The sequence below is a fragment of the Ranitomeya imitator genome, chromosome 10 (assembly GCF_032444005.1).
Source record: "Ranitomeya imitator isolate aRanImi1 chromosome 10, aRanImi1.pri, whole genome shotgun sequence".
Taxonomy (NCBI): domain Eukaryota; kingdom Metazoa; phylum Chordata; class Amphibia; order Anura; family Dendrobatidae; genus Ranitomeya; species Ranitomeya imitator.
In genome coordinates this window covers 53,618,125-53,644,102 of record NC_091291.1, presented here as the reverse complement: position 1 = coordinate 53,644,102, position 25,978 = coordinate 53,618,125, and the positions used below count along the sequence as shown (strand labels likewise).

At 47.8% G+C, this 25,978-nt stretch overlaps 1 protein-coding gene across 1 annotated transcript in view; it reads left to right on the top strand.

Annotated features, from left to right (window-relative positions):
• LOC138651037 (sulfotransferase 2B1-like) overlaps positions 1-25,978 on the top strand; it is a 173,279-nt gene that overhangs the window by 123,404 nt on the left and 23,897 nt on the right. Inside the window, exon 6 of the mRNA XM_069740975.1 lies at positions 24,834-24,928. Within this exon, the coding sequence (XP_069597076.1) occupies positions 24,834-24,928 (95 nt within the window). The remainder of the gene's footprint in view (positions 1-24,833; positions 24,929-25,978) is intronic.

Here is a 25,978-nt window from a genome sequence, read left to right as displayed (position 1 = left end):
AGGCATTAGTAACTGAAAGAACCACCTTGTGCAGCACTAACGCAGCACAAGGAAAAGATGGCTCTTTTAAATTATGCTCCTTGCACACGCTGAACTAAACACTTATAAAATGTGTCCCCTGACACCGTGAAACCTCCCCGGAGGTGGGACTTGCCTTCGTAATGACACGCAGCACAGCCGGCATTCATACCCATTTGGCGTCCTCGGCATTGTTTGAATCTGTCACAGAGCCCGCACTGTTGTGTTAAACCTTGGCCATGCGCAGTTAGCGCTGCCCATCTTCTGACATCTTTTGGTGTCAGGATGACTGCACCTGTGCGGCCACGCAGCCCGAGATCCCGCCATGCAGTGTCTTCTGATTTACTCACACTGTGGGGCTGGGATTCATGGCCATGCGCAGTGCACATCTTTGCCTCTCACTCCTCTACATCCACCTTCTTCAGAGTGTCTGGCATCAGCTGATCCCTAATCACATGCCACGGCCGTGACGCCGCACAGTCAGAGGAAGGCGGAAGGAGATGAAAGAGAGGCGATTGGCGAAGATATGCACAGCGCATTCGAATGAATCCCAGCCCCGCAGTGTAAGTAAATTGGAAGACACTGCGGGGCTGGGATTCATGGCCTTGCGCAGTGCCTGTTTTCGCAACTCACTGATCTCCTTACGCCTTCCTCAGAGTGGGCGGCGTCAGCTGAGCCGAAATCTCATGCCACGGCCGTGACGCCGCACAGTCAGAGGAAGGCGGAAGGAGATGATAGAGAGGCGATTGGCGGAGATATGCACAGCGCATTCGAATGAATCCCAGCCCCGCAGTGTAAGTAAATTGGAAGACACTGCGGGGCTGGTATTCATGGCCTTGCGCAGTGCCTGTTTTCGCAACTCACTCATCTCCTTACGCCTTCCTCAGAGTGGGCGGCGTCAGCTGAGCCCAAATCACATGCCACGGCCGTGACGCCGCACAGTCATAGGAAGGCGGAAGGAGATGATAGAGAGGTGATTGGCGAAGATATGTACAGGGCATTCCCATGAATCCCAGCCCCGCAGTGTGAGTAAATCAGAAGACACTGCGTGGCGGGATCTCGGGCTGCGCGGCCGTACAGGCGCAGTCATCCTGACACCAAAAGATGTCAGAAGATGGGCAGTGCTAACTGCACATATCCAAGGTTTAACACAACAGCGTGGGCTCTGTGACAGATTCAAACAACGCTGAGGAGGCGGCGCCTGGTGCCAAAGGGGTATGAATGCAGGCTGTGCTGCGCCTCATTGTGAAGTAAAGTCCTACCTCCAGGACGGTTTCACGTTATGAGGGGACACATATTTTATAAGTGTTAAGTGCAGCGTCTGCAAGGAGCATAACTAAAAGACCCACCTGTTCCTTGTGCAGCATTACTGCTGCACAAGGTGGCTCTTAGAGTTACAAACGCTTGAGAGGGGGGACAAGCTCCCTTTAATTGCTGTTATTGTGCCAGCGTGGCGGTCGCATGACACGTTGCCGGATACACAGCAGGGGAGCAGCAGGCGTTACTGAACCCCACTAACACATTGGCGAGGTGTTTGGCTCTGTGCAAACAGCACTTCCGGGCAGCAACCAGCATTGTTGGAGCCCAGGATCAGCAGGAGGAGCAGAGTGTAGGCCGAAGCCTGCACCGGAGGCATTTGAATGTCTGTTATTGTGCCAGCGTGGTGGTCGCATGACACGTTGCCGAATACAGAGCAGGGGAGCAGCAGGCATTACTGAACCCCACTAACACTTTGGCGAGGTGTTTGGCTCTGTGCAAACAGCACTTCCAGGCATCAACTGGCAGTGTTAGAGCCCAGGATCAGCAGGAGGAGCAGAGTGTAGGCCGAAGCCTGCACTGGAGGCATTTGAATGTCTGCTATTGTGCCAGCGTGGTGGTCGCATGACACGTTGCCAAATACACAACAGGGGAGCAGCAGGCATTACTGAACCCCACTAACACTTTGGCGAGGTGTTTGGCTCTGTGCAAACAGCACTTCCAGGCAGCAACCAGCGTTGTTGGAGCCCAGGATCAGCAGGAGGAGCAGAGTGTAGGCCAAAGCCTGCACTGGTGGCATTTGAATGTCTGTTATTGTGCCAGCGTGGCGGTTGCATGACACGTTGCCGAATACACAGCAGGGGAGCAGCAGGCATTACTGAACCCCACTAACACTTTGGTGAGGTGTTTGGCTCTGTGCAAACAGCACTTCCGGGCAGCAACCAGCGTTGTTGGAGCCCAGGATCAGCAGGAGGAGCAGAGTGTAGGCCGAAGCCTGCACTGGAGGCATTTGAATGTCTGTTAATGTGCCAGTGTGGTGGTCGCATGACACGTTGCCGAATACACAGCAGGGGAGCAGCTGGCGTTACTGAACCCCACTAACACTTTGGTGAGGTGTTTGGCTCTGTGCAAACAGCACTTCTGGGCAGCAACCAGTGTTGTTGGAGCCCAGGTACAGCAGGAGGAGAAGAGTGTAGGTCGAGGCCTAATTTGATCAAGTTTAAAGTTAACCTTTATCCCCCCATGCGTTAGCAACTGAAAGAGCCAACTTGTGCAGCACTAATGGTGCACAAGGACAAGGTGGCTTTTCATTATGCTCCTTTCCCACGGTGAACTAAACACTTATAAAATGTGTCCCCTGATACCGTTACACCGTCCCACAGGTGGTACTTTCCGTTGTGATGAGACGCAGCACATCCGGCATTCATACCCCCATGCCAACGGGCGCGGCCTCATCAGCGTTGCTTGAATCTATCACGGAGCACGCGCTGTTATGTTAAACCTTGGCCATGCGCAGTTAGCGCTGCCCAGCTTCTAACATCATTTGTTGTCGTGGTGGCTGTGGCTGTGCGGCCGCGCTGCCAGAGATCACGCCACGCTGTGTGTTCTGATTTAGTCCCACTGCGGGGCTGGGATTCCAGGGCCTGCGCAGTGCATATCTTCACCGCTCCCTACTCTACATCCGCCTTCTTCGGAGTGTGCAGCGTCATGGCCGTGGCATGTGAATTGGGAACCACTGACGCCACACTGTCTGTAGAAGGCGGAGGGAGAAGAAGGGGAGGCGAAGATATGCACTGCGCAGGCCCATGAATCACAGCACCACAGTGTGACAAAATCAGAAGACACAGGGTGGCGTGATCTCTGGCAGCGAGGCCGCACAGGCACAGGCACCATGACATTAAATGATGGCAGAAGATGGGCTGCGCTAACTGTGCATGCCCAAGGTTAAACATAACAGCGCAGGCTATGGGACAGATGCAAACAACGCTGAGGAGGCGGCGCTCGGCACATGGGGGTATGATTGCCGGCTGTGCTACATCTCATAGCAAAGGAAAGTCCCACCTACGGGACGGTGTCTCGGTATGAGGGGACACATATTTAACAAGTGTTAAGTGCAGCATGTGCAAGAAGAATAACAAAAATAGCCACCTGTTCCTTGTGCAGCATTACTGCTCCACACGGTGGCTCTTTAAGTTACAAATGCCTGGGGGGAGGGGACAGGTTCCCTTTTATTTGCTGTTATTGTGCCAGCGTGGCTTGTGCTGGACATGTTGCCGGCTACACAGCAGGGGAACAGCTGGCGTTGCGGAACCCCACTGACACGTGAGCAAGTGTTTTTTCTGTGTAGCCAACACTTCCAGGTGACAACTGACAGTGTTGAAACCCAGGGAATCAAAGAGGAGCAGAGTGTAGGCCGCAGCCTGCACTGGAGGCAGGAAAATGTCTGTTATTGTGCCAGCGTGGCTTGTGCTGGACACATTGCCGGCTACACAGCAGGGGAACAGCTGGCGCTGCTGAACCCCACTGACACGTGAGCGAGTGTTTTTTCTGTGTAGCCAACACTTCCAGGTGACCATTGACAGTGTTGAAACCCAGGGAATCAAAGAGGAGCAGAGTGTAGGCCGCAGCCTGCACTGGAGGCAGGAAAATGTCTGTTATTGTGCCAGCGTGGCTTGTGCTGGACACGTTGCCAGCTACACAGCAGGGGAACAGCTGGCATTGCGGAACCCCACTGACACGTGAGCGAGTGTTTTTTCTGTGTAGCCAACACTTCCAGGTGACAACTGACAGTGATGGAACCCAGGGAATCAAAGAGGAGCAGAGTGTAGGCCGCAGCCTGCACTGGAGGCAGGAAAATGTCTGTTATTGTGCCAGCGTGGCTTGTGCTGGACACGTTGCCGGCTACACAGCAGGGGAACAGCTGGCATTGCGGAACCCCACTGACACGTGAGCTAGTGTTTTTTTTGTGTAGCCAACACTTCCAGGTGACAACTGACAGCGTTGAAACCCAGGGAATCAAAGAGGAGCAGAGTGTAGGCCAAAGCCTGCACTGGAGGCAGGAAAATGTCTGTTATTGTGCCAGCGTGGCTTGTGCTGGACACGTTGCCGGCTACACAGCAGGGGAACAGCTGGCATTGCAGAACCCCACTGACACATGAGCGAGTGTTTTTTCTGTGTAGCCAGCACTTCCAGGCACCAACTGACGGTGTTAGAGAACAGGGACAGCAGGAGGAGCAGATTTGAGGTATTGCCACACACACAGCTGGGGAACAGCTGACGTTACTGAGCCCCAATAACAGAGGAGCGACTGTTGACTGTGTGGACAGCACTTCCAGGCACCAACTGACGGTGTTAGAGCCCAGGGACAGCAGGAGGAGCAGATAGGAGGTTTTGCCAGATACACAGCTGGGAATCAGCTGATGTTACTGAAACCCAAGAACACAGCAGCAAGTGTTAACTGTGCAGCCAGCACTTCCAGGCACCAACTAGCGGTGTTAGAGCCCAGGGACAGCAGGAGGAGCAGATTTGAGGTATTGCCGCACACACAGCTGTGGAACAGCTGACGTTACTGAACCCCAATAACAGAGGAGCCACTGTTGACTGTGCGAACAACCAACTGACCGTGTTAGAGCCCAGGCACAGAAAAAAATGACCGCACACTCAATACTGGTATGATGCAAAAGGTGTATGCCAATTTTATTCAAGAAAACAAAAAATGGTTGCCACATTGAATTGATGTTAGAGCCCAGGGACAGCAGGAGGAGCAGATAGGAGGTTTTGCCAGATACACAGCTGGGAATCAGCTGACGTTACTGAAACCCAAGAACACGGCAGCAAGTGTTAACTGTGCAGCTAGCACTTCCAGGCACCAACTAGCGGTGTTAGAGCCCAGGGACAGCAGGAGGAGCTGAGTGTAGGCCGAGCCCTACTTGGATCAAGTTGAAAGTGAACCTTTAACCCCCCATGCGTTAGCAACTGAAAGAGCCAACTTGTGCAGCACTGATGGTGCACAAGGACAAGGTGGATCTTTTAACTATGGTCCTTGCACACGGTGAACTAAACACTTATAAAATGTGACCTGTGACACCGTCCCACAGGTGGTACTTTCCGTCGTGATGAGACGCAGCACAGCCGGCATTCATACCCCCATGGGGCCGGGCGCCGCCTCATCAGCGTTGCTTGAATCTGTGACGGAGCCCGCGCTGTTATGTTAAACCCTGGCCATGCGCAGTTAGCGCTGCCCGTCTTCTAACATCATTTGGTGTCATGCTAATTGTGCCTGTGCGGCCGCACGGCCCGAGAAACCGGCTCGCAGTTTCTTCTGATTTAGTCCCACTGCAGGGCTGGGATTCCTGGGCATGCGCAGTGCATATCTTCGCCTCTTACTACTCTCCATCAGCCTTCTTCAGAGTGTGCGGCGTCATGGCCGTGGCATGTGAATTGGGATCAGCTGACGCCACACTGTCTGTAGAAGGTGGAGGGAGAAGAGGGAGAGGCAAAGATATGCACTGTGCATGCCCAGGAATCCCAGCCCCACAGTGTGACAAAATCAGAAGACACTGCGGGGCGTGATCTCTGGCAGTGCGCCTGCACAGGCACAGTCAGCATGACATCAAATGATGGCAGAAGATGGGCTGCGCTAACTGTGCATGCCCAAGGTTAAACATAACAGCGCAGGCTACAGGACAGATGCAAACAACGCTGAGGAGGCGGCGCTCGGCACCATGGGGGTATGAATGCCGGCTGTGCTACATTTCATAGCAAAGGAAAGTTCCAACTACGGGACGGTGTCACGGTATGAGGGGACACATATTTTACAAGTGTTAAGTGCAGCATGTGCAAGAAGCAGAACTAAAGGAGCCACCTGTTCCTTCTGCAGCATTTGTGCTACACAAGGTGGCTCTTTCAGTTACAGACGCCTGGGGGGGACAGGTTCCCTTTAATTGCGGTTGTAGTGCCAGCGTGGCGGTCGCTGGACACGTTGCTGGATACACAGCCTGGATCAGCGGGCGTTACTGAAACCCAATAACACTGGGTCATGTGTTGTCTGTGCAGCCGACACTTCTGGGCAGCAACTGGCGGTGTTGGAGCCCAGGGATTAAAGTTCAGGTTGTTGATACATGAACACAGCTGGAGACCTGGATACTGTTGGCAACCAATTATTTAATCAGTAAGAGGAGTGGCAAATTCCTGTGAGATCCTGGCCTTGTTCATTTTCAAAAAACTAAGCCGGTCAACGTTATCGGATGATAGTCGCATGCGACGGTCTGTTAGTACACCACCTGCAGCACTAAAGACGCGTTCCGATAATACACTGGTAGCAGGGCAAGCCAGCACCTCCAATGCATACTGGCTAAGCTCTGGCCATGTATCCAGCTTAGAGACCCAAAACTTGAAGGGGGAAGAGCCGTCTGGGAGTACGTTTAGAGTGCAAGACATGTAGTCTGTCACCATCTGACGGAAACGGGGCCTCCTACTGACTGGATCCGTCACCGTCAGTGATGGCGTAGACATTTGTGGCGGGCACACAAAACTTTGCCACTGTTGGAACAGACTGGTCTTGGCTTGTGCTGGGCCACTGCTCCTGCTACCTCTTTGTGCAGAGAATCCTCCACTGCCTCTACGCACAGAGCTGCTTTGTAAAGCTGTAGCTGGCACAGCACTTCTCTCGATTGGACTGGAGAAGATGATAGACTGCACCAGTGTGTCTTGGTACAGCCGCATTTTCCGCTCCCGCTGCAACGGTGGTATGAGGGTTTGCAAATTGTCCCTGTAGCACGGGTCGAGAAGGGTGTACACCAAATAATCAGCCGTGGTAAGAATGTGGGCGATGCGGCGGTCGTTTCTCAGGCACTGCAGCATGAAATCCACCATGTGCTGCAGACTGCCAACTGGCCAAGAAACGCTGCCCCCTGCTTGAGGCGTGATGTCTGCCTGCTCTGCATCACCCCACCCTCGCTCTACATACTGACTACTGGAGATTTGTGTAACTCCCTCCTCTGGAAAGATGTCTTCCTCCTCCATTGACTCCTCCTCATCCTCCTCACCAAAGGTCCCCTGCCTAGTCCTTTGTGAGGAACCACGTCGCGCAGACTGTCCAGAAGCCGATGGCATTTCTGACTCCTCATCCTCTTCCACCACCTCATCCCTTAGCGCTTGCAGGGTTCTTTCAAGCAAGCAGATAAGGGGGACAGTCATGCTGACTAGTGCATCATCTGCACTAGCCATCCACGTGGATTCATCAAAGGCCCGCAAAACCTGGCAGATGTCCTTCATAGTGGCCCACTCAGTGGTTATGAAGTAAGAACGGCGCGCACTGCGACTTTTTTGCGCCTGATGCAGCTGGTACTGCATTACTGCTGGCTGCTGCTCACACAACCGCTCCAACATATGTAACGTGGAATTCCACCTGGTGGGGAGGTCACATATGATGCGATGTTCCGGAAGACGGAATCGGCGCTGCAGACTTGCAATGCGCGATCTGGCCATGCTGGAACGCCGCAAGTGAGCACACTCAAGGCGGACCTTGTGCAGCAGTGCATCAAGATCCGGATAGTCCCTCAGAAAACTCTGCACAACCAAATTGAGCACATGTGCCAGACATGAGATGTGAGTGAGGTTGCCAAGGGCCAAAGCTACCACCAGATTTCGGCCATTGTCATACACTACCATACCTGTCTGGAGATTTGCTGGCGCAAACCACTTGTCGCTCTCAGAATTGATGGCATTCCAGAGCTCCTGCACTGTGTGGCTTCGATTCTCCAAAGAAATTAATTTAAGTACGGCCTGTTGACGTTTGGCCACAGCTGTGCTCATATCGGTTGTAACAGGTAAGCGTTCACTAGTCAAGGTGGAGGTAGACCGTGACGGCTCCTGCAGCGATGATTCTGAGGAACTGGAGTATGAGGAGGAGTCAATGTGCACAGACTGGATTCCTGCAATCCTTGTCGTTGGCAGTACACGTACAGCACCACTCGCCATGTCTGTACCTGGCTCCACAACATTGACCCAATGGGCAGTGAGGGAAAGGTATCGCCCCTGTCCATGGTAACTGGTCCACGCATCGGTGGTGAGGTGGACCTTGCTACTAACGGTGTTTAGTAGCGCCTGTTTGATGTTTGCCTCCACATGCTTTTGCAGGGCAGGGACGGCTTGCCTGCTGAAATAAAAGCGGCTGGGCACATTGTATTGTGGGACTGCCAATGCCATCAAGTTACGGAAGCTGTCAGTCTCCACCAGCCTGAATGAGAGCATTTCCAGTGACAGAAGTTTGGCAATGCCTGCATTCAGAGCCTGTGCTCGTGGGTGGTTTGCCGAGAATGGCCGCCTTTTCTCCCAAACCTGTGCTACTGATGGCTGTAGACTGGGCAGGGAGTGTGAGGATGACTGGGAACGTGGTGCTGTGAGTGGAATTACACTGGGTCTCTGGACAACAGTGCCAGAGGTTCCTCCATGGCGATCCTGTGAGGATGCCGAACCAGCAGTGTGTGAGCTGGAGGAAGAGGCAACAACACGAGCTGAAGAGGTGGTAGGTGCCGCTGGACGTTGGCCTAGGTCTTCAGTGTGTTTTTGTAACTCCACCGCGTGCTTGTTCCGCACATGTTTCCACATGTTTGAGGTATTGAGGTTGCTGACATTTTTACCTCGTTTGATTTTCTGACTACACAGCTTGCATTTGACAAAGCAAATGTCATCTGCAACTGTGTCAAAAAAGGACCAGGCAGTGCAAGTCTTGGGAGCGCCCTCTTTGGATTTTGGAAGAGGCATGCTCCTAATGGGTGCTGAAGTGGAGGCTCCAGGCGCTGCAGTCTTCCCCCTCCTTCTCCCAGCTGTTCGGGGAATCTCTTCCTCAGAGTTGCTCCCACCACCTTCCTGGCCCTCACGCCATGATGGGTCGAGGACCTCCTCATCTACGCTACCCTCTGCCACCAACTGCTTCTCCTGCGTAGTCTCGGCAGCACAGTACGCACCAGAAACTGGCACCTGGGTCTCCTCATCTGATGCGTACTGAGAAGTGGTAACCGGAGGCACTGTCCCACCTGCCTCTTCTGATTCAGAGAGACAAAGCTGTTGCGCATCACTGCATACAGCCTCTTCTTCTGATTCTCGAATGCTGTGTGGCTGGCCCCCAGTTTCCAAGCCAAGAGATTCAGAGAACAGAAGTAGAGATGGCTCCTGTCCTGGGCTCTCTGACTGCCTGGGCAATTTGGCAGGTGGTGAAGAGACAGATGGTTGCTCTTCAGTGCTCTGTGCCTGAGAGGATGTGGCACTAATTGAAGTCGATGCGTTAGCTGCCATCCATCCAACAACGGCTTCAATTTGTTCGTCCTGCAGCAGCGGTGTACGGCGAGCTCCGACAAAGCTGCCCATGAAGGTCTGCTCCCTGCTGAAACTGGGGGATGTGTTGTGAATTCTGCTCTTGGGTTCCCTCCAGTGGTTGTAGCTGGGAATGCAGTTGTCTCCGAGTCACAGTCCTGGCAAGGTGTATCTGCTAATTGCTGTTCTGACTGGGATATTTAAGTGTGCAGGATTCATTAGCCCTGGCCAGTTGTCAATGTTTCTTTGTAAGTATTGGATCTCTGCCTGGCCTCACCTGCCTAGCTGCCAGTTCAGCAAAGATAAGTGTTTATTTCTTTTTCTGAAGCACACTTGCTGTGTGCTTATTTTCAGTGCTGATCTTTTGTTTCTATTTGCTCCAGCTTTGACTGTGTCAGTTGCTTTTCTCAGTCTGGTTGGATTCTCTGGAGTTGCAGTTATACTCTCCACATCTTTATTTAGGTGGTGGAGTTTTGTATTTCCTGCTGTGGATATTTTTGTAGTATTTTTATGCTGACCGCTTAGTATCCTGTCCTGTCCTTTTCTATTTAGCTAGAAGTGGCCTCCTTTGCTAAGCCTGTTTTCTGCCTGCATGTGTCTTTTCCTCTCCAACTCACAGTCATTATTTGTGGGGGCTGCCTATCCTTTGGGGGTCTACTCTGAGGCAAGATAGTTTTCCTATTTCCATCTTTAGGGGTATTTAGTTCTCCGGCTGTGTCGAGGTGTCTAGGTTTTGTTAGGCACACCCCAGGCTACTTCTAGTTGCGGTGTTAAGATCAGGGTTTGCAGTCCGTATAGTTACCACCTACGCCAGAGAAAGTTTTCATGCTGCTCCAAGGCCACCTGATCATAACAGTACAACTGGCCAATAACGAGTTAAATGCATCTCAGAAGAAGGGAGGAAAGGTCTTGAGCCTTTTTTTTTCTTCAGTCTACTTTGTCTTCTCCTCCCTCTTAATCTCTGGGTGGCTGAAGAGCCTTGTGCTAGCATGAATGTTCAGGCATTAGCTTCTCGTGTAGACCAGCTTGCTGCTAGGGTGCAGGGTATTTCTGATTACATTGTTCAGACTCCTGCTTTAGAACCAAAGATTCCTACTCCTGATTTGTTTTTTGGTGACAGGTCCAAATTTTGAGTTTTAAAAACAACTGTAAACTGTTTTTTGCATTGAAACCTCGATCCTCCGGTGATTCCATTCAACAAGTTAAAATCATCATCTCCCTGTTGCGTGGTGATCCACAGGATTGGGCATTTTCCCTGGAATCTGGGGATCCTGCTTTGCTTAATGTAGACTCCTTCTTTCAGGCGTTAGGATTACTGTATGATGAACCTAATTTGGTGGATCAAGCGGAGAAGACCTTGTTGGCCCTGTCTCAGGGTCAAGAGGCGGCAGAATTGTATTGTCAGAAATTCAGAAAATAGTCGGTGTTGACTAAATGCAATAATGATGCTTTGGCGGCAATTTTCAGAAAGGGTCTTTCTGAATCCGTTAAAGAGGTTATGGTGGGGTTTCCCACACCCTCCAATCGGAGTGATTCTATGTCTCTGGCCATTCAGATTGACCGGCGCTTGCGGGAGCGCAGAACTGTGCGCGCTATGGCGTTTTCCTCAGAGCAAATTCCTGAGCCTATGCAGTGTGATAGGATTCTGTCTAAAACAGAACGACAAGGTTTCAGATGTCTCAGTAGGTTGTGTTATTATTGTGGCGACGCTTCCTATGTCATTTCTGTCTGCCCTAAGCGGACAAAGAGGATCGCCAGTTCATTTACCATCAGTACTGTACAACCTATATTTCTGTTATCTGTGTCCTTGATCTGTTCATTGTCATCATTTTCTGTCATGGCGTTTGTGGATTCAGGCGCTGCCTTGAATTTAATGGACTTTGACTTTGCTAGGCGTTGTGGTTTTCCCTTGCAGCCTTTGCAGAACCCTATTCCTTTAAGGGGCATTGATGCTACACCTTTGGCTAAAAATAAGCCCCAGTTTTGGACACAGGTGACCATGCGCATGGCGCCAGCCCATCAGGAAGATTGTCGATTTCTGGTGTTGCATAATTTGCAGATGCTATCGTGCTGGGTTTTCCGTGGTTACAGGTACATAATCCTGTGTTGGATTGGAAGTCCATGTCTGTGACTAGTTGGGGTTGTCAGGGGATTCATAATGATGTTCCTCTGATGTCTATCGCCCCTTGTTCCTCTTCTGAAATTCCGGAGTTTTTGTCTGATTTTCAGGATGTATTCGATGAGCCCAAGTCCAGTTTCCTTCCACCGCACAGGGACTGCGATTGTGCTATTGACTTGATTCCAGGCTGTAAGTTTCCTAAGGGCCGACTTTTCAACCTGTCTGTACCTGAACATGCCGCCATGCGGAGCTATATTAAGGAGTCTTTGGAGAAAGGGCATATTTGGCCATCTTATTCACCGTTGGGAGCGGGGTTCTTTTTTGTTGCTAAAAAGATGGTTCCTTAAGACCCTGTATTGATTATCGCCTCTTGAATAAGATTACTGTCAAGTTTCAATACCCGTTACCTTTGCTTTCCGATCTGTTTGCTAGGATTAAGGGAGCTAGTTGGTTTACTAAGATTGACCTTCGGGGGGGCGTATAATCTTGTTCGTATTAAGCAGGGTGATGAATGGAAAACTGCGTTTAACATGCCCGAAGGCCATTTTGAATACCTTGTGATGCCATTCGGACTCTCTAATGCTCCATCTGTTTTTCAGTCCTTCATGCATGATATCTTCCGGAATTATCTTGATAAATTCTTGATTGTATATTTGGACGATATTTTGATTTTTTCCGATGATTGGGAGTCTCATGTGCAGCAGGTCAGGATGGTATTTCAGATCCTTCGTGACAATGCTTTGTTTGTGAAAGGGTCTAAGTGTCTTTTTGGGGTGCAGAAGGTCTCCTTTTTGGGCTTTATTTTTTCTCCCTCGTCTATAGAGATGGATCCGGTTAAAGTTCAGGCCATTCATGATTGGATTCAGCCCACATCCGTGAAGAGCCTTCAGAAATGTTTGGGTTTTGCTAATTTTTATCGCCGTTTCATTGCTAATTTTTCCAGCGTGGTTAAACCCTTGACTGATTTGATGAAGAAGGGCGCTGATGTGGCGAATTGGTCCCCTGCGGCTGTCTCTGCCTTTCAGGAACTTAAATGTCGTTTTTCTTCTGCTCCAGTGTTGCGTCAACCGGATGTTTCTCTTCCGTTTCAGGTTGAGGTTGACGCTTCTGAGATTGGGGCAGGAGCTGTTTTGTCTCAGAGGGATCCTGTTGATTCCTTAATGAAACCGTGTGCCTTCTTTTCCCGTAAGTTTTCGCCTGTTTAACCCAATTATGATGTCGGCAATTGGGAGTTGTTGGCGATGAAGTGGGCGTTTGAGGAGTGGTGACATTGGCTTGAGGGTGCTAAGCACCGTATTGTGGTCTTGACCGATCATAAGAATCTGATTTACCTCGAGTCTGCCAAACGGATGAATCCTAGACAGGCTCGATGGTCCTTGTTTTTTTCTCGTTTTGATTTCGTGGTCTCGTACCTTCCGGGTTCTAAGAATATTAAGGCTGATGCCCTCTCTAGGAGTTTTTTGCCTGATTCTCCTGAGGTCTTGGAACCGGTCGGTATTCTGAAAGAAGGGGTGGTCCTTTCTGCCATTTCTCCTGATTTACGACAGGTTCTTCAGGAATTTCAGGCTGACAAACCTGACCGTTGTCCTGTGGGGAAACTGTTTGTTCCTGACAGATGGACTAGTAGAGTGATTTCTGAGGTTCATTGTTCCGTGTTGGCTGGTCATCCTGGCATTTTTGGTACCAGAGACTTGGTTGGTAGGTCCTTTTGGTGGCCTTCTTTGTCGCGTGATGTGCGTTCTTTTGTGCAGTCCTGTGGGACTTGTGCGCGGGCCAAGCCTTGTTGCTCCCGTGCTAGTGGGTTGCTTTTGCCTTTGCCGGTCCCTGAGAGGCCCTGGACGCATATTTCTATGGATTTCATTTCTGATCTTCCTGTTTCCCAGAGGATGTCGGTTATCTGGGTTGTTTGCGACCGATTCTCTAAGATGGTTCATTTGGTGCCTTTGCCTAAATTGCCCTCTTCTTCTGATTTGGTTCCGTTGTTTTTTCAGCATGTGGTCCATTTGCATGGTATTCCGGAGAATATTGTGTCCGACAGAGGTTCCCAGTTTGTTTCTAGGTTTTGACGGGCCTTTTGTGCCAAGCTGGGCAATGATTTGTCTTTTTCTTCTGCATTTCATCCTCAGACAAACGGCCAGACCGAGCGAACTAATCAGACTTTGGAGACTTATTTGAGATGCTTTGTGTCTGCTGATCAGGATGATTGGGTGGCTTTTTTGCCATTGGCCAAGTTTGCCCTTAATAATCGGGCTAGTTCTGCTACTTTGGTTTCGCCTTTCTTTTGTAATTTTGGTTTTCATCCTCGTTTTTCTTCTGGGCAGGTTGAGCCTTCTGACTGTCCTGGTGTGGATTCTGTGGTTGACAGGTTGCAGCAGATTTGGGCTCATGTGGTGGACAATTTGGTGTTGTCTCAGGAGGAGGCTCAACGTTTTGCTAACCGTCGTCGGTGTGTTGGTTCCTGGCTTCGGGTTGGGGATCTGGTTTGGTTGTCTTCCCGTCATGTTCCTATGAAGGTCTCTTCTCCTAAGTTTAAGCCTCGGTTTATTGGTCCTTATAGGATTTCTGAGATTATTAATCCGGTGTCTTTTCGACTGGTGCTTCCGGCCTCTTTTGCTATCCATAATGTCTTCCATAGATCGTTGTTGCGGAAATATGTGGAGCCCGTGGTTCCCTCTATTGATCCTCCAGCCCCTATGTTGGTTGATGGGGAGTTGGAATATGTTCTTGAGAAGATTTTGGATTCTCGTTTTTCGAGGCGGAGGCTTCAGTACCTTGTCAAATGGAAGGGTTATGGCCAGGAGGATAATTCTTGGGTTTTTGCCTCTGATGTCCATGCTGCTGATTTGGTCCGTGCCTTTCATCTGGCTCATCCTGATCGTCCTGGAGGTCCTGGTGAGGGTTCGGTGACCCCTCCTCAAGGGGGGGTACTGTTGTGAATTCTGCTCTTGGGTTCCCTCCAGTGGTTGTAGCTGGGAATGCAGTTGCCTCCGAGTCACAGTCCTGGCCAGGTGTATCTGCTAATTGCTGCTCTGACTGGGATATTTAAGTGTGCAGGATTCATTAGCCCTGGCCAGTTGTCAATGTTTCATTGGAAGTATTGGATCTCTGCCTGGCCTCACCTGCCTAGCTGCCAGTTCAGCAAAGATAAGTGTTTATTTCTTTTTCTGAAGCACACTTGCTGTGTGCTTATTTTCAGTACTGATCTTTTGTTTCTATTTGCTCCAGCTTTGACTGTGTCAGTTGCTTTTCTCAGTCTGGTTGGATTCTCTGGAGTTGCAGCTATACTCTCCACATCTTTAGTTAGGTGGTGGAGTTTTGTATTTTCTACTGTGGATATTTTTGTAGTATTTTTATGCTGACCGCTTAGTATCCTGTCCTGTCCTTTTCTATTTAGCTAGAAGTGGCCTCCTTTGCTAAGCCTGTTTTCTGCCTGCATGTGTCTTTTCCTCTCCAACTCACAGTCATTATTTGTGGGGGCTGCCTATCCTTTGGGGGTCTACTCTGAGGCAAGATAGTTTTCCTATTTCCATCTTTAGGGGTATTTAGTTCTCCGGCTGTGTCGAGGTGTCTAGGTTTTGTTAGACACACCCCACGGCTACTTCTAGTTGCGATGTTAAGATCAGGGTTTGCGGTCCGTATAGTTACCACCTACTCCAGAGAAAGTTTTCATGCTGCTCCAAGGCCACCTGATCATAACAGGGATGGTGAGTCACTGGTGCCTGCAGCTGGCACAGTATCCCCACGTCCTCTCCCTGCTCCACGCCCATGTGCCTTACTCCCTGCCTTCTTCATCATGATAGACTGAGTGATAAAGATAGGCAGAAAAGTACTAATGGCTTAGTGTGTGCTTATTCCTGAACAGCTGCTAACAGGTATAAGAAACACTTATTTTAGGGAGTGTGGACTAGACTTTGTTATGCGCTTATGTGGCCTACACAACAGTAAAATGGAGTGTTTGGTGAACTTTGGGTTTGTTTTGTAGAACAGCACAGACACTACAGAGTGAGTGCAGTACTCGCACATAGACCGTGCAGACAGCCGCGAACGGCTCTGCAAGGCCAAACAAAGCTCCTCTATCTAATCCTATATAGTGATTTTCCACAATCTAGCAGGATACAGATGGAAAGCCACTAATATAGGATATATTTGAAAAAATGTGCAGCAGGCTGCACTAATTGCAAAAAAAGGACTATGGATTTTGCAGTATGAGGCAGTGACGCACTCTGAGCTGAACACAACCGGCTATGGCTATGGACAGACAGCAGAGTAACCTGCACCCACACAGACCGTGCAGACAGCCGCGAATGGTGCTGCAAGGCCAAACAAAGATCCTCTATCTAATCCTATATAGTGATTTTCCACAATCAAGCAGTATACAGATGGGAAGCCACTAATATAGGATATATGTGAAATGATGTGCAGCAGGCTGCACTAATTGCCAAAAAAAAAGGATTAAGCAGTATGAGACAGTGAAGCACCCTGAGCTGACCACAACCGGCTATGGCTATGGACAGACAGCAGAGTGAGCTGCACTCACACACAAAGACCTTGCAGACAGCTGTGAACAGCGCTGCAAGGCAAAAGCAAGGTGAACACACAGCGGTTGCTAATTTAGCCTGGATTAAGCACAATTCAGCAAATCGCAATCTCTAAACTGGCTCTTAGTCAAAACACAGCGTCCTGTCCCTAACTGAATTCACAGCAGAGTGATCGCAAAATGGCGGCGGTGACTTTTAAAGGGCGTCGTGACATCATTTCAGCAGCCAATCACAGCCATGCCAGTAGTTACATGCCCACCATGCAGAACAGGATGTGTCCACACTTCAAATCATTCCTCATTGGTTGATTCATAAAAAACCGAGAGTTTACATGATGGGAATTTCCGATTCCGGTTTCCGATACACTGAAAGTATCGGAATCCGGTATCGGAATTCCGATACCGCGAATATCAGCCGATACCCGATACTTGCGGTATCGGAATGCTCAACACTAGTTATTATGCAACCTGCCATTCTAAATATAAATTATAATCCGCCACTGTGCCCCAACTAACAAAACATAGTGTGATGCAGTGCCCTATGCTGCAGCTAGGGAGCGCTGTGTGGGCTCCTCAGGATATGCATGGAGGCATAATTGAGTTTGTTAAACAGTGTCTGGCATGATTGTAAATGGCTGGTATGTGTCACAGAGGGAGTCTGCGCTGTAAGCCAGTATTGTTGTTCTGGGACTTGTAGTTCCGTAAGAGTTGTGTTTGTGTAGCTTTAAATGGAGGCTTACAGGGTTAGTCGGAGAGCTGGGCATGTCTGACTAACCACACACACCTCCCACTTATGGGAGTGGTTACAAATATATAATGTGACCATGAGGTGGTCACAGGTGAGTGAGTGTTGGGAGATCCTGGGAGTAGGATCGGATAAAAAACCAACCTAACAAAAAAATATATTTGGAATCCTACAAAAACTCGAAAAAAACTAAAGCAAACAAGGATACCTAAAATATAACTTTTATTACTCAACACTAAAAAATACTCTTTCCATAAACTATAAAAAATAATAAGGAAGACATACGGTGCCTACAAGTAGTATTCAACCCCCTGCAGATTTAGCAGGTTTACACATTTGGAATTAACTTGGCATTGTGATATTTGGACTGTAGATCAGCCTGGAAGTGTGAAATGCACTGCAGCAAAAAAGAATGTTATTTCTTTGTTTATTTTTTTTTTTTAATTGTGAAAAGTCTTTTCAGAGGGTCATTTATTATTCAACCCCTCAACCCACCAGAATTCTGTTTGGTTCCCCTAAAGTATTAAGAAGTAGTTCAGGCACAAAGAACAATGAGCTTCACATGTTTGGATTAATTATCTCTTTTTCCAGCCTTTTCTGACTATTTAAGACCCTCCCCAAACTTGTGAACAGCACTCATACATGGTCAACATGGGAAAGACAAAGGAGCATTCCAAGGCCATCAGAGACAAGATCGTGGAGGGTCACAAGGCTGGCAAGGGGTACAAAACCCTTTCCAAGGAGTTGGGCCTACCTGTCTCCACTGTTGGGAGCATCATCCGGAAGTGGAAGGCTTATGGAACTACTGTTAGCCTTCCACGGCCTGGACAGCCTTTGAAAGTTTCCTCCCATTCCAAGGCCAGGCTTGTCCAAAGAGTCAAGGCTAACCCAAGGACAACAAGGAAGGAGCTCCGGGAAGATCTCATGGCAGTGGGGATATTGGTTTCAGTCAATACCATAAGTAACGTACTCCACCGCAATGGTCTCTGTTCCAGATGAGCCCGTAAGGTACCTTTACTTTCAAAGCGTCATGTCAAGGCTGGTCTACAGTTTGCTCATGATCACTTGGAGGACTCTGAGACTGACTGGTTCAAGGTTCTCTGGTCTGATGAGACCAAGATCGAGATCTTTGGTGCCAACCACACACGTGACATTTGGAGACTGGATGGCACTGCATATGACCCCAAGAATACCTTCCCTACAGTCAAGCATGGTGGTGGCAGCATCATGCTGTGGGGCTGTTTCTCAGCCAAGGGGCCTGGCCATCTGGTCCGCATCCATGGGAAGATGGATAGCACGGCCTACCTGGAGATTTTGGCCAAGAACCTCCGCTCCTCCATCAAGGATCTTAAGATGGGTCGTCATTTCATCTTCCAACAAAACAACGACCCAAAGCACACAGCCAAGAAAACCAAGGCCTGGTTCAAGAGGCAAAAAATCAAGGTGTTGCAGTGGCCTAGTCAGTCTCCTGACCTTAACCCAATTGAAAACTGGTGGAAGGAGCTCAAGTCCACATGAGACACCCAAAGAACCTAGATAACTTGGAGAAGATCTGCATGGAGGAGTGGGCCAAGATAACTCCAGAGACCTGTGCCGGCCTGATCAGGTCTTATAAAAGACGATAATTAGCTGTAATTGCAAACAAAGGTTATTCCACAAAATATTAAACCTAGGGGTTGAATAATAATTGACCCACACTTTTATGTTTAAAATTTATAAAAATTTAACTGAGCAACAAAACTTTTTGGCTTGTAAGATTTATGCATCTGTTAATAAATCCTGCTCTTGTTTGAAGTTTGAAGGCTCTAACTTATTTGCATCTTATTAAACCTGCTAAATCTGCAGGGGGTTGAATACTACTTGTAGGCATTGTATAATTATGTACCTGTAAGGTCCTAGGGAGTAACTACACTGAGTCCTACCTGGCAGTGGGGGTTGGCACCCTAATTTACTGTGGTAGGCGCCCCCACTCAATGTCGACTTACCCATAGGGATTTTCTAGGGTTCCTCCTAGGGTTCCTTATTTAGGGTCTTCTAGGGACTCCCTAGGGTAAGTCGACGTTGAGTGGGGGTGCCTACCGCAGTAACTTAGGGTGCCAACCCCCACTGCCAGGTAGGACTCAGTGTAGTTACTCCCTAGGACCTTACAGGTACATAATTATATGTCTTCTTTATTATTTTTTATAGTTTATGGAAAGAGTATTTTTTAGTGTTGAGTAATAAAAGTTATATTTTAGGTATCCTTGTTTGCTTTAGGTTTTTTCGAGTAGGATCGGATCCCTGAAGAGCACATGGTGATGCCATGGATCTGAAGGCCTGTGTTGAAAGATCTTGGGAGTAAGACTTCCTGATTAGCACAACCTTTGTTGGAAGATCCTGGGAGTAGGACTTCCTGAATAGCACATGGAGAGGCCGTATATGCAGAGTCTGTGATTGCTCTGTGTTGAGGAAGCTACCGTTTCTTCTGCGGGTCTGGTCTGTCATGAATGCCCTGGACACAAGGATGGTGATCTCAGTAAGACAGAGAAAGAGAGAGAGGAATGACAGGAGGTCAGCGTTTGGAGCAGGAGCTCCAGGAAGGTAACCCAGAGTTGGGGGACAGTGTATACTGACGAGGGTCAGTTAGTGAACTGTGCGGTCACCCATGGTAATTGGACGGAGTAAGGTCTAGCATGTTTAGTGATGGCAACTTAATGTCGTGCTCCGAAACAGTGTGCAATTTACTGTTCGGTACGGTTTATGACTATATAATAAACCACATAGACTGTTTAAAGTGGAAAGTGTTCCTGGGTGCCTTAAAACTCGCAGCCAAGTGAGTGTCCCTCCAATACAGTCAGTAAGCGCTATCTTAAAATAGCCACTTTCCCCACCTAATAAATATATAAATTACTTAGCACCTGTACTCTTTCCCCCAATACATTACCAGTTACTGCATACTCAACACCGCCCACTATGTGTCTCCCACTCCCCTCATTTAACTGCGACCTGAAGAAGATGGAACTATTCCGTTGAAACGCGTTGTGGAAATATTAAATGAAGACTTTTTAATACCAGCTGAACTGTGTCGCTTGCGCTCCATATGACCAGTCCATTTTTACTACATCCAGTCTTATCTTCTTCTGAGGCATCCGGCCGGAGCTGGAGTGTGCTATCTGCACTAAAAAAACTCCCATCACCAGCTTGGCGCTCCTGTGAAGCCGTTTATTCTGACTCTGTTCACATTCTTAAGCAGGGTGACCTTTGTGGCGCAATGTGCTATCAATGGTTTTCTTGGTCACTCTGGTACCAGCTGCCTTGAGATCATTAACAAGTTTTAGGCTGATCTCTCACCTTCCTCATGATCAAGGATACCCCATGAGGTGAGATTTTGCATAGTGCTCCAGATCGATGTTGATTGACAATCATTTTGTATTTATTCCATTTTCTTACTATGGCACCAACAGTTTTCTCCGTCTCACCCAGTGTCTTGCTTATGGTTTTGTAGCTCATTCCAGCTTTGTGTAGCCCTTTCCTGCTAGGCAACACTAAAAACTGCAACTGACCCTGCTGGTTCTTGGACAAACTAGAGATCCTGACCCCATAGTCCTAAGTGGTTACCGCATGAACAGAGGTAGTCCTAACCACAGACTAGACAATGGCAATTCAGACCTATGCTGCCTGAAAGACCGATAGCGCTTCACATTGCTCCTAAAGTACCAGAGGGCAGTGCAGAGTGCAAATTTCCTACTAGAAGGGAAGGTGTTATAAAATGGCTAAAAGAACCCAGAGTTAACACAACAAACCATGAAATACAAAATAAAGGATTAAATATGTACTGTTAGAAAATAAACTGCCTACTATGTAACTAAAAAACAGAAGATAGGTGCAGAGTAAATAACATAAACCGCAAACAGATAAACCCTAGCTGATCTTTTACTGACTGGCTTAAACTACAGCAGTATGGGTGTAAATCCAAATAAGGTTATCACCAGCAAGAAACACTAATGGGGAAAGTATATAAAGCCACATCCAAAAGGTGATAGGGCAGATAAGTGAATTAATTAAAACACCTTTTACCTTTAACAGACTGCAGCAAGGATAACAGAAACTAAATACCCTGATAAAAGGCTTTAATGTTTGAACCCACTGGGTTTAAATATTTCTTTAAATCATTTCTATCCTCTTGTTTCCCCGCCCAATCACTACAATACTATTGTATTTCACAAGCAGTTTCAGCATGCACACCAGATAACACTATATAGTAATATCATATGTAGAATACGTGAGATACTTAAAACGTGTACCTATGTGTTCACTTGTTTATTATTCTTTTGAATTTGATTGTAATATATGCTTTTTTTGTTATTACGTATGAACAGATTGTCTTCCTGACGAAGGCTCGTGCCTGAGCCAAAACGTTATTTGGAAACCATTCTCTTTTGCACAAGATAGATTAAAAAAAACTTTGAAAGCAACAGTTCTGTCTTCACATTTTTGTAGTGTGGCGGGGTTAGATTTTACCCCTGATCATCTAACAGTGGTTGAGCCTGATCATATCCGCTTTTAGTCAACATGACATTGGCAGTGATACCTCATCAACCAATTAGAGAAGAAGAGAAGCTGCTGCTCTGTCAACATGACATCAGTGGAGGCCGCAAAATCGCCAGCAGTAGTGGTCTATGACTGCCCTGAATTGGCAGAGATCGGCGGTGGGCAGGACATGCAGATAATTAGCAACTTTTTTTCCTGTTAGTTTCTATGTCCACGGGAAAAGTTTTAGTCCTGAAGACCCCTTTAATCAAAGTTCTCAGCTGCTCAGAGACGATAATCCATCATGCTCCTCACACACATTATATACTGTAACACCCCCAGCCAATCAGAGTTCACAACAGTTCAGGGTGTACAATGATGAATTGACCTTCATGCCCCTCACAATATAATACCCATCAGCACCCAAAAATATTCAACAAAACATGCAGTACACAAGTTAATGTTTCCAGCCCTCAGCAGTGGACAGTGAAACACCCCTCCCCATCCCCCAAAAACAAAGGAAATACATTGTAGTAGACCCCCCAGCCCCTCAGAAGGTACATAGCAGTGGACCTCTAGCTCCTCATAATATACATGGCCGCAGATCCCCCTCAGCCTCTCATAACATACTTGGCTGCAGACCTCCAACCTCTCATAGTATACATGGCCGAAGAGCACCTAGCCCCTGATAATATACATGGCTGTAGATCTCTAGCCCCTCATAATATACAATACATGGCTGCAGATCCCCTCAGCATCTCAATATACATGAACACAGACCCCCCAACCTATTATAATATACATGGCCGCAGTCCCCTATCCCCAATATACATCACAACAGATCCCACAGCCCCTCATAATATACAGTGCAGCAGATCCCAAAACCACTCATAATATACAGTGCTGCAGAAACCCACAACCCATCATAATATACATGTCCAAAGACCCCCTACCCCTCATAATATACAGTGCAGCAGATCCCCAAACCACTCATAATATACAGTGCTGCAGAAACCCACAACCCATCATAATATACATGTCCAAAGACCCCCAACCCCTCATAATATACAGTGCAGCAGATCCCCAAACCACTCATAATATACAGTGCTGCAGAAACCCACAACCCATCATAATATACATGTCCAAAGACCCCCAACTCCTCATAATATACAGTACAGCAGATCCCCAAACCACTCATAATATACAGTGCAGCAGAAACCCACAACCCATCATAATATACATGTCCAAAGACCCCCAACTCCTCATAATATACAGTACAGCAGACACCCACAGCCCTTCACAATATACATTGCAACAGATCCCACCGCCCTTCATAATATATATGGCCATAGACCCCAACCCTTCATAATATACATTGTAGCAGATCCCCCAGCCCCTCATAATATTCATGATATCATATACCCATCACCTCCTAATACACATGATAGCATTTCCTTATAATACATGGCCCCCCAAAGTATGCAGTAATGCATGCCCTGACATCTGTCACCACACAATAACACACACCACCTCCTTCACTGAACTCTGTCCATTAGATGCTATTAGCATTTTGCCATCATGTCACCAGACAGAAGCGCCTTGTGTAGTAGGAGAGAAGCCTTGAAAGGGAGCATAGGAAGATGGAGGCAGAACCAGAAGTCCTGCTCCACACATTTCCTGGTCTGCGGAGAGACAGTCCGGAATCCCCTTCAACCAGCTGCTCTGTGATAGGACAAGGCCACACACAGTGCGCTGAGTAGGCACAGCTGATATGGCCAGGCAGTAATTCTTAAAGGAACAGTACTGCCCCAGTCTATAGTTATAGCACTGTATGTAAGAAATACCATGTGAACGAAGAGAATAGTGTTCATAATGAATGTGGCGCCCCTGAGGGTTCAGTCGCCACAGAAGTACTGCACCTCATCCAGAGGTGTGGAATCCCTCTCTCGGGTAAGGAGGGGTACTACCCAGGACTCTAACACCAGCATCCAACACCACACCACTCCAGACAGGGCATCTGGGTGTACCGCAAGGGAGGATGGCCTCATCCCAGTCTGGATTGGGTTACTAGGTAGAGGATGTGGGAGGAGAGAGTAGAGATGTCATGAAAACAGTAGGAGGAGTCAGGAAAGGTCTACAAAATTAGTCAGTAAGTGGGAAGAAGTGAAGCAGAGCAGAAATGAGAGACAGTTGGAGCTGGGGACTTGAGCAGTGAGGAGCTTGTCCCAGCACCAGGGGACAGAGAAAGAGAGAAGCTCCTGACAGAAGGAAGAGAAAGAAGGGGTCCTAGAGACACGGGTAGTGAGCAATCCACCCATGGGGCCCGCATCCACGCTGACCATCGCCAGGTGGAAGGACCAGGTTGCAGTGGGGAGCCAGCCCACAAGACAAGTGGAGAACTACAAGGCTCAGCTAGCCAGCCGGAGGCCATGGTATCTGTACGTGCCACAGCCACATCCACACACATTCGCTAAAAAGGAAGCCACATAGGAACAAAGGGACTAGAGAGACATCGCCCGACAAGATACAGGGCTGCTGGCTTGGGACACTGTGTGTGAAGGTGGAGGGCAGGAGAGCTGGGAACCAGCACAGTGAGATGGCAAGGAAAGGAACATAAGAGGAGGAGTCTTGGAGAAGTGTACCCCAAATCATCTGGGGGTTGGCTGGACCACAGACTCGGAGGACACAACACACGGCTGGAGACAGTAATCTGTGGAACTGTGAGTAAAGCGTTGAAAGCTGCACCTAGCTGTGTCCTCTGAAGTATTCCTGCATCACTTGCCCTGCACTACAACTGCCACAACCACAATCATCACAATTAACACCTATATCTGCCCTGGGGACTAGCTGTGCCCGTGGAGAGCTGAAACATCTTAGCTGCATCACCAACTGCCCCAGTGGATCTGAACTGCAGCGTCGGCCATATTGACCGAGTACCACGGGTGACGTCATGAACAATTCCCCTATAAACTTTATTTCCCGTTTCAATTCATTGACTCTTTTATTGGATGCCCAGGGCCACGGACCGGGTTACTGCTGCCATGACCACATACCTTTAAGAACTGGCGCAGTACCGAGTATCCCCATGGCCCTGGCGGGCGCTCCAATCATAATATGTATTTTTTATGTGAGTTTGTAAGGAAACTGTTATGGACAAAAGTTTTATCTTGGGGAAAGTATGATGCTGGCTATAATAACTCACTCTAATCTCTACTTACTGGCACTAGAAGCGTCCTTGCAAAGCAGTATGTACAGTTTATAAAGTTCATAATTTAAAAGGATCTTCTGAAATAAATAAACTCTCATCAATATTCTAAACCATTGTCTTTCAGTTCTATATGGATCTTGGTTTGAACATGTGAAAGGCTGGATGAAAATGAAAGATGACAGCAGATTCTTCTTTGTTACATACGAGGAGCTCTTACAGGTAGTGATACTCTATAGGGCGGCATAAAGTGTCAGTGGGGTTTCTGGTTAGATCTAACTGCCTAGTTGTATGTCTCTGGCATTTATTCCCCAGAAACTATGGAACCGAAGATATAAACAAAATGAGAAAATACCCTGTAATAAGTAAATAGTAATAATGAATGGAAACAACATAGGGCACTCAAACACTATTTTCATCGAGAAGCATAAAAGCCATCACACAGCGACAAGGTGTACCCAATCAGAACTGTACCTAACTCTTGTAGTTCACCTCATTATGTGTCAACACATTTTAAAATAGATAAGGGCAGAGCAGATTCAGGTCCCAATTGTGCATCCTCAGTCTGTGGAAAGCTATATCAGCAAAACGGACAGTCCAATAAGGGTGAGCCGTACCCCTGTTTGTAAAAAATCCAAAAAACTGAAACAAACAGAAAAAAAGCCAGAGCGCATATGGGTATATGGGTGTGCTGTCACACTGTGGCCATTTAAAAGACAGAACCTAAGATTAAAACAAAATGAGAAACTACCTTGTGATATGCAAATGAATAGTAATAAAACATGGAAATACAGTTGTGTGAAAAAGTGTTTGCCCCCTTCTGGATTTCCTATTCTTTTGCTTGTTTATAACATTTAAATGTTATAGATCACCAAACAAATTTAAATATTAGACATATTTGAAATATTAGACAAACACAGAATGCAGTTTTTAAATGAAGGTCTTTATTTTTAAGGCAAAAAGAAATCCAAACTTAGAGGGGCCTGTGTGAAGAAGTGATTGACCCTTAAACCTAATAACTGTTTGAGACACCCTTAGCAGCAAAAACTGCAATAATGTGTTTGCGGTAACTGGTAAACCGTCTTTTACAATGCTCTCGAGGAACTTTGGCCCACTCATCTTTGCAAAACTGTTTTACTTCAGCCACATTGGAGTGTTTCTGCTCAAGAACCGCCTTTTTATGGACACGCCACACCATCTCAATTGGATCAAGGTCAGGACTTTGACTAAGACACTTCAAAGTCTTATTTTTTTTGTTCTTAAGCCATTCAG